This window comes from Ammodytes marinus, assembly GCF_949987685.1.
Source record: "Ammodytes marinus genome assembly, chromosome: 3".
NCBI lineage: Eukaryota > Metazoa > Chordata > Actinopteri > Uranoscopiformes > Ammodytidae > Ammodytes > Ammodytes marinus.
Window position 1 is genome coordinate 22617992 of NC_137232.1, and position 10000 is coordinate 22627991.

At 41.0% G+C, this 10000-nt stretch overlaps 1 protein-coding gene across 1 annotated transcript in view; it reads left to right on the plus strand.

Annotated features, from left to right (window-relative positions):
* Window positions 1-10000, plus strand: part of npas1 (neuronal PAS domain protein 1) — a gene marked incomplete at both ends in the record, with an annotated part of 29036 nt that overhangs the window by 1392 nt on the left and 17644 nt on the right. Inside the window, one exon of the mRNA XM_080053779.1 lies at window positions 436-674. Within this exon, the coding sequence (XP_079909905.1) occupies window positions 436-674 (239 nt within the window). The remainder of the gene's footprint in view (window positions 1-435; window positions 675-10000) is intronic.

A 10000-nucleotide genomic window follows, 5' to 3' on the forward strand; every position in this document is an offset into this window, starting at 1 on the left:
ATTTCGGGACAAATGGCATTATTAGGACTCTTCTCTGCCAGAGAGAAGAAAGGGAGTTTGTCTGTAATTACCACCAACCAGGGCCAATCTGCAACAGGGCCAGAATGGAGATTGTTTCACTTGAACTGCAGGTGCCGTTGCCATCAACATTATCATATGTATTCATGAAATTAGTTTCTGGATTGATGCTTTTAGGTCCTCTATACAGAGCATGAATCCATCCAACAGGTGGTCAAGTAAATGGCCATTATATCATATGCTCCAACCAATCCTACACAGACAAAGCGGACAAGACTATTTTCTCTGCTTCCCTTCTCTTCTTTTTCTCTCCTATTTGTGTTTCTATATTTCTTCCATTTTACATCTATCCATCTCATGCTCCTCTTGTATTTTCCACTCTCAAAAACCACTCGCCCCTTCTTTCTCGCCTCTCAGTCTCCAGAACCTGCGCAAAGAGAAGTCTCGCAATGCGGCGCGCTCCCGACGGGGGAAGGAGAATTTTGAGTTCTTTGAGCTGGCCAAGATGCTGCCTCTGCCCGGCGCCATCACCAGCCAGCTGGACAAGGCCTCTGTCATCCGGCTGACCATCAGCTACCTGCACATGCGCACATTTGCCAACCAGGGAGACCCGCCCTGGTGCCCCCTGATGGAGGGAGACAGCAACTGCAGCAAAGGTGAGAAAAAAGGGAAAAACCTAACAAACCTAACCTAAACACTGCATTGATTCATTTAGGTCCACTCGACTACAACCATATCCTAAAAGCTATCCTAAAAGGTGTGTTCAGATAAGGAAGTGAAGAAAAATTCTCGTGCTGATTTTTTACACTTTGGATGTGCCTTAGCGTCATTGCAGATAATCTGTGTCTAATTGCATCTTTCTATTAACTTCCTATGCTATCATGCGCCACCAAAATTTAATTTGCGTTTTTTTAAATACATAGTTAGTAGGAAACGAAGGATAGTGTGCTTAATACTTCCTCTGAGAGTGAGGTTTTAAGGAACCTCGGGAAGTTAACATTATGCCTTTTATTGTGTGATTCCAGTTTATTGTATACTCAGTACTTAAATTTTATTCATATTAGCCTAAGAAAGGATTCATGATGTAATATTCCCACCAGATTGTAATTTCGGACCGCCTGGAGAGGGCTGGAAGCAGCATTTAGGCTTTAATGTTAGGCAATTAAATTGGTGAAGAAAATTAGGTCCTTTTGTCGTCTGGTCAACATGTTTTTGGGATTGGGGAAGACTTGGACTGGTTTAAAGCCCTGATACTAATTTTTTAATTTTTTAATATATCAAATATTTATATATATTTTTTTCTGCTGTTTAAACTGTTCACACATTTTAAACTTTGACATTGGCATGCAAATATGCAGAGTTAAAGGAAGATGGGTTTTGACAGTTCATTTCTCAGCTTGGGATTCATGCATTCTCGCCCATAAGAAAATGATACGGCAGAGATAAAAATGCTGATTTGAGTTGCCAGTGGACACAAACTGCTGAAATACATGTTTCAACTCTCATCTCCCATTCAATCCAAAGCAATCCTTAGTAGTCTGATCTGCCCACTCTCTCCCACCCACAGAGACACCCCCCACGCAACAGAAAATTCAGTTTGGACCAGGACAATTATCCAGTCCTCTATTAGGGACCATAATTACTCGGACTGTGTGTGTGTGTGTGTTTGTGTGTTTGCGTGTGTGTGTGTGTGTGTGTGTGGCGTGTAGCATGTGTTCATTCCCAAGGCTGCAACATACGTGTGCGTATACTCGTACAAAGACTTTCCATAGGCAAGTGTGAGTTAGGGTGGAATTTATGTGTAAGTGTGTGTGAGGAAAAGGGAGTTAGATGATACACAAAGAGGGAGGGAACTATTGGTGCGATTTGTAATTACAGAAATGTACTATATAACGAGGACAGTGTAATTATAAAGCCTGTCTAATTGCTACTATTACTGACGGGAAACGATGCAGTTACAGTACAATTAGAGGCTTTTGTGTTTGTGTGTGTGTGTGTGTGTGTTTATGGGAGGGGGGTGTTCATGCATGTTGTCTAATTTGAGGACATATGTACAGAAAACAGTTGTGTTAATAGTATGTTTGTGTCTGACTGCATCTGGCTTTCTTCACCACAATACGTACAACACACTCCTGTTATGGTTATTAGACTAAGAATACGTATTAATAGTGATGCCAATGCAATACTGGAGTTAGAAATACAGATACTTAAACAATACCTTTCACAAAATCCTTGGGAATAAAGTGACACACTGATTTTACACCTTAAGTCATGTGCAGAAAACAGTTGTAAAATGTCTTCTGTTGTGCCACTGTGAATTCATAGCAGGAAGCCTGTGTTTCAAGTTTGAAAGACATGGTGTTTATCAGACTGGGATTTTCTATTCCTTTTGGCTACAATATGGAAAATGCAGAATACAGACTAGAGACCAAGTCAGACTATCTCGGCCTCTGCTAGTTTGATTATGACCAAACTCTTTTTATTGTTATTATTTATTTTTTTAATCTGTCTCTTTTCATACTTTATAGTAATTCAAAGTATGTTTTGAGTAGTAGTATGTTTACACTTTAACTAGTAGCAGAAGTGACACAATACAACAAAAAAGAATAATAATTTTACATCATCATATAAAAAAACAAAAGTTAACGAGGGTTCTGTTTTATTCAAGTGGCCCAGTAAATCAGTGTGTAACTGACAGTAACACTTCACATACAATACCTGAAACTTGACTTTCACCTGCACGTTTCCTACTGTGACGTGTGAAAATGTCTAACTTGAAAAGAAGGCCAATTAACTTCCATTGCCACATGTACTGCATCATTTTCTGTACATTGATTAGGTAAGGTGCACATATTTTATTTGTTTACTAATTGCAAAAGCAGTACAGTGAAATATGGCAATTAGTAAACTTTACACAATTATAGCAAGAAACTGAGTCACAGCATAAGAATATTTTGTACCAACATGTTCAGTTCAATGTTTCTTTTTTGACCTGTGCTTATAAAACGATTGGGGTTTATCCCATAATTATCTGATAATTTAATAGTAAAACCTCACTGTAAATCAAACGTATCTGTCATCTGAGATCTCATCTTGTATGATACATACATGGTTAGCCCTAATCTGTAGCCGTACTTTCAGAAGAAATACACTGTTACGGGTGAATCCACTTGGGATCCATCGATATCTAATCAGGCATGCGACGCTGCACAATCTGAATGTATGATGGATATCCACACACCCAGCACACTTATACACCGCCATGGCCTTGACTGAGCTATACACATTGTGAATTGTTTTGCTTCAGAGTGTTCCAGACTTGCCTCGGCGGCCTTGATAGAAAAATGCTGTTTAGAAAAGTATGTGTATGCAGGTAGCCGTGGCTGTCCTGCGAGCGCACTGGGAGAATGGTGGAAAGACAAATGTGAGCCATGCTTACTTATACTACAATGCCAAGCACTTCCCCTTACAAATGTGAACCATAACTGCAGATATATAGAATCCTGCCACTGCTATACGCGAAGGTCACGGAAAATGGCGAGTTACTTGACAAACACGATGAATCGTAGCCGCGCGCCAGCTATACGAACTGTATATTACAGTTTGTATTATGTTGAACATTTCTTCCACTGGGGTCGGGGGATCTGATATCTTCAGAATTTTATTAAATGTTTGGAGAGATTTTTTTACAAGCAGGTCACACACAGTCTCGGTGGGGCCGGGGCTGGGGCTGAAAATGCGATGCTAATTTGGACATCAGTTTGAACAAGTCTACCCACAATGCATTGGCAGGGTTTTTTAAGTGTGATGCATGACTTTAATTCCGTTAGTGGAATGTGGTCAGAGATCCAGCTGAAAGGGAGAGAGGAGGGGAAGGGAAAAGGAACAAATGTAGAAGGAATAAAGAGAGAAAAAAAAGAGGAGAGGAAAGAGGAGAGGAGTGTGAGGAGAGAGAGGAGGGCGGGGGAGGCTGCATTCCTCCACTCTCTCCCTCTCTTGTCCGAGGCTTTTTGGACGGAGCGAGAGAGGGCCAGCCGAGTGGGAAGAGGAAGGTGGAGGCTGAAGGAGAGGGATGCAGGGATAGGGGAGGGGCCGGTGTGGCTTTTGTCTGCTTCCCACGTTTCAAAGCCAGTCTTGAAAAATGAATAGACAGAGGAAAATCAATTGCATGACCTTCACAGAGAGAAAGAGAGAGATTGAGAGAGCAGGAGAGAGAGGGGGGAGGAGGAGGAGGGGGACGAGAGAGACAGATTATGGAAGGAAGGAGCAAACGAAAAGGAAGAGGCTGAAGGGAAGAAAAGTCAAATTACCCATAATGTTCATTCCCATTCAGTGTGTGTGTGTGTGTGTGTGTGTGTGTGTGTGTGTGTGTGTGTGTGTGTGTGTGTGTGTGTGTGTGTGTGTGTGTGTTTGTACTTATTTGCAAAGTGATTTGGCTTTGGGTAACAGTTACGTTGTTTCCTCCCTTTTCTTGCATTTCTAAGCAGTATGGATACTTTTTTTGAACAAGGACATCATTTGTTATTATTTTTGTAACAGCAGCAACAAAGCAAAGAAAAAGCAAAAGCATGAACAGGGGCTCAGACAGTTTGTAAACAAGCTAACGTTTTAGTTTGACTAGTTAAAACCTTTTAATTTGGAGGTTCAACCAAAAGTTGAATGTGTGTTTTACCTCTGACCACAGCCCCCGCATCACCAACAAGTGATATCACAGCATACCGATGTACCCCACACTACACTCATATTTCAGTTCAGCAAAAAAAAGATTTGTAGCCACTTAAAACGTTTAAAACCCACATGATCGTCTGAACATATACCATGGCCTTTATGTATATATTTTAATTTGCCAATATACTTTGTATATTTGTTTTTTTTAAATAACATTTAAATTAACAAATATACTTTATTTGATAAAAAAAATTGTAACCAAAGAATTGTGACAAAGATATGGAGAGAGAAAGACATTTCTGCAGTTTAAAATTAAACTTCCCAGTGCTCTTTGATGGACAAACAATGTATTGCCAAATTGGTTTCAAAATTAACTCAGACATATCTTTGGGATTTCTGTGGTGCAATTCTCTTTTACTTTTATTTGTTTATACTAATATGCTAAGCTTATATCTACAATATAATCAAAAATAGCCATACCCATTAATTATGATGACTACAATCTCAATACAATACTATCTCATTCATCATAATGAACAACCAGCATGTGAAATATTTAAGATTTACACACTTTTTGGGCATTTCAAATGAAGCAGTGTATAAGTTAATATTGATGAGATTTTTTGTTAAATTTACATTGCAGTAGCCTATACTTTGGGGTTGGATAAATACTCTCTCCTCAAGTATGCAGCAGCTCAACCTTTAACAGGTGCAATACGGCAGCTGGAGAACCCCTCAGTCTTTTACAAGGTACAGTACAATGACAACTCAACTGCCAGCAACAGGGCCAGCTGAAGTGTTTTACTGTCTGTGTTAGTGAGGTCAAACACACCTCCCTCCTACCCGCCTTTGGTGACATTGACTTTCATTCCGCCTCCCACTCTCTCTCTCTCTCTCTCTCTCTCTCTCTCTCTCTCTCTCTCTCTCTCTCTCTCTCTCTCTCTCTATCTATCTATCTGTCTCTCTCTCTCTCTTTCTCGGTCTCCCTCTCCTCCTTTCTTTCATTGCCTCTGTCTCCTAATACGTCCACGCTCCCTCCCCGTCCCTCTTTGTCTCCCCCACCTCATCGCGTTCCACTTGCATCTGCCCCCCTCCTAATTCACGGCGTTTAAAGCAGCCTGGGCTTTTAAGGGAAGTTAATTGCACTCAAATTATGTTCGACCGCAAGAGGAGCGAGGGAGCGACGGACGGGAGACGGGAGAGATAGAGGAGAGACAGAGGGGAAGGAGGGAGGGATGGATGTCAGAGTGAGAAGATAATTGCGCCAGAGAGGGACGCCGCGATTACGGTCACTCTCGCTCTCTGTGTGTCTGTCGAACAGTCGAAAACCTCACATTGGGATGGTAGTAAACAACTTGGCAGGTGATCAGGCTCTTGTTTTGAAAGGGTGAAACTACAGCACAGAGAACGGGAGAGAGCGCTTGAAAGAAAGAAAGAAAGAAAGAAAGGGGCTTCCTGCATGTGTTGTCTGGTTCCCATGGTAACATCCTAACCTGGTTAAAAAGGTTGACACTGTGGGGGTGGAAAAAGGGAGACAGCGTGCGTGTACATGGTTATGTGTTCGTAGGTAGGGGGATGTATAGGTGTGTGCTCATGGGTGCGCGTGTGGCCATTACTCCTGGCATTAACCGGGACTAAATTATGTATTAGACAGAGGTATAATGAAAATCATTCAAATGAAATTTCTATCTTTTCTTCTGGTGCAGCGCCGGGGAGACCCCGAGAATTGACCTGCGAGTCAGACTATAATTAACGTGTCCGATCGCGCCCAGTCCCATTCGGTCTGCTATTCCCACAATGAAATTAAACTGCTCTGCAGAGTCCCGGGAAGCTAATGAAATGGGAGTGTGACAGAAAGGAGCGATCGAAGATCTCAAGTGCACACACAGGTCTGCATCCAGGTCCGTGCACAAGCATGGACATATTACACAGAAGCAGAAGTACAGAAGATGAATGCATATTCATATCAACTGTTTTGTAGGATAATTCCAGCTTATTACAGTTGATTCTTATTTTCTCGTTTTTCTTTCATGATAACATTACACTCATCATAGTGATTGCTGAGGTCTGGGAAGATCAGACAACAATGCTTCAACAAAGTCGGTCGGAGCCAGGAATGATTCATACGGAAAGTCAGTGCACTGACTGAAATAGTTGGTGAATATGCCGGTGCTTCAATTGGGCCAGTGTAGTACTGAAACATTTTAGTCCAACTTGGTACCATTACCTTCTATTGAATGTAGATACTTGTGGTGTATTTACTGTACGTTTTGGGCAAGCAAGATAGGTCTGATTTCTGCTAAAACAAGCCCAGAGAGACATAAATGTACAGCTGTGCGAGGTTAAACATGTGGTATAGTTCAGGCTGAAAGCTGCTAAAGAAGACCTTAGAGTTCAACTAGTGCCTCTAAAATCAGCTGGGCTTCTCAGAGCACAGCAGGTAGCAAGGGTCATTTCTGCTATTTTTTCACATAAACCACTATTATATGGAAATATTACACCAGTGATTGATTCTTGTATTTTTTGTCCCATATGACTTATTTTAAGTGATTACGCAGAACAGGGAATGATGGCCAATACTCTAGTCATTAATATTTATGTAGCCCCAACCATACCACAGATAACAAGTTTGCCTCAAGGGGCTTTACAAAAATCCCTGCCCCAAAAATCTTTTACAGGGTAAAAATGGAAGAAACCTCAGGAAGAGCAACAGAAGAGGGATCCGTCTCTAAGGACGGACCGACATGCACTAAGTTGTGTGTACAGAACAGAGCACAACAAACTTGTACATTGTCTTTGTATCTTTTAAATCAGGGGTTCTCAACCTTCTGCAAGCTGGGCCCCCCCAAAGCTGGGTCATTGCAGTTGGGCCCCCCCACCGACCCTGACAACCCCCCCCCCCCCCACACACACACACACACACACACCCACCACCCTACACAGATAGATAGATAGATAGATAGATAGTTAGATAGATAGATTATTGTTATTATCACAAGGGCTAGGCCAGTGGCACACCTTTGAGTTGAACATTGGGTTTAGGGTTGGGTTGGGGTCCGGAAATTTCTTATATTTTAACGTTAAATTCTGGTGCACTTTAAAAGCTAATTATGAGATTGTATCAATGAGACACTGAGGAAATGTTTGTTTTTTTAAACCTCCTTAGAAGAGAAGAAAATAGTAGCCTAAATAGAACATACACAGAATAAATTCTACAATAGGTATACCTGTTATGAAAAAGCTTCACAAAACAAAGTCTATGATCAATGGGAAACACTGCTGTCTGACAACCCAGTTCAGAGAATGTTTCAACTATTGAGTCTTGGATTTGGAAAGTGGCCAGATTTAGCTCAAAATGCTACCTGCGATTAATGTGCTGTGCAGCCTGAACGTGGAGTTGTGTGTGTCTCAGTGGCGATTCCAGGAAATTTTGACTGGGGGTGGCCAAGGTGGGCCACAGAGCTAGAGTGGGGTGGCCATCGCACCCCTGAATGAATAGCATGTGATATGCTGTACAACCAATTCAAAGATGATTTATAATCCCAAATGCCCAAATCATGTTAGTAGGGGAGAACGGGGTAATTTGTCACATGGGTTGGATGTCACATTCGTTATATCTCGCCACCAGAGCGCGCTAGCTCTGAAATGTTGATATAAAAAAGGTCCAGAATTGGGATCAGAGGTCACATACATAGACTTCCTTGGAGGAAGACAGCTGCATTTCAGGTGTGGAGGATGTTTTGTGTTTTTCATGTCAAATTCCAAATATTTTGCTTCTCAGTATTTTTCTTCTAGGCTTTTACACAATGGGTTTATAACAAAACACTTGTTACCCTCAGATAGTGTGAAGGGTAAACTATAGTTTAGATTGTGGTTAGCAAGCTAATTAGTTGTCAGATGGTTGTTGGCCTTGATGCTAGCAAGAAATTCAAGTTGGGGTTGGTCGTCAAATTTTTTGGGGGGTTGGTTGTCACATGTTATCTCAAGGCTGCAGCCAGAAAAGGAACCCAATAACGAAAGAAATTGTCAAGCTGTATCCTCACTGACACCCCAGAGAAGGAAAGAATAGAGCAGGAAAAGGCAGCTAGCAAGCAAAAGAAAAAAGGGCAACAAAATCAAAACAACCCAGTGCATCCCAAACTAGACCAGCTGCCAAGGCTACAGAACGTTATGTAGGCCTATTTGTCAACTTGACAATGCAATTAAACATTCAAATTTGGTTCTGCCTCCTTGCCTTCTTTTTAAGATTTTTCCCATTAAGATAACATTGTGACAAACAACCCCATAGTGTGTGACAACCGACCCCTTGATGGGGTTGGTTGTCACAATGTGTCAGAGTGTCTTTGATGGTAAATTACTTCTTCATTACAATAAGTTGGAAAAAAAGAGAGACACACATTTCTAGCCAACACCTTAAGCTTCAATTTAATGTAGGAATGGCTATTGACAGATGTTTTGGTGATGAGCAATTCTCACTAGAGTAAAAAGTGTGCCTACTTACCCCGTTCTCCCCTATCCATTGTAATGTTTGTCAGAAAACTAAACCCCTGCAGGAGGGTCTGGGGGCATCCCCCCCAGAAGATTTTTTTGTGTTTTTAACATGTAATCTAAGCATTCTGGTGCATTCTGGCAAAGATAATAAAGGAAAAAGTCAATATTTATTTCAGTTCAGATGAATAGTAAAATTAGCAAGACAACATAACTTGCTAGCAGCCAGATGCCTAACAACTGGACAGAGGGACGGATGACAACTAGCTTTTGACCAAATATCTTGCTAAAAAAATAAACCTTTATTTATGAAATTCTGCCCTAAGAACATGTTACACTTGCTAACTACAAACTTACATTTTTTTATTCAGATTTCAAAAATCTGCTGGGACACGTGCCCATACACATGCATGGGTGGCACGCATGTCACAAGCACACTTATGCTGTTTTCAAGACCTTTGCTGACCAGAGACCAGTTCTAGTGGCCACAGTCCTACCATTAATTCAGTACTTGAAAATTGCAAACTGATCTCATATCAGTGGATTGGAGTGTTTGTGTGATGAACTTGGCAACTACCTATCAAAAAAAGTTAAGAAAGAAAAAAAATACATATCATCTCTGAACTAGGCTACATATCAGGAAAAAAATTTAAATTACAAAAAAATAAATAAATAAAAAAAATTAAGATTTTTTTTTTTTTCATCATCCCCCTCGCGCCCCCCCGGTAGGGTTTTTTTGTGTGCTCTTATTTGGCTATGCAGTACATCTACAGCTGCCTGCATGTAACTTCAAAAACTCTGAAAATAAGAACAAACTTGTTAAAAA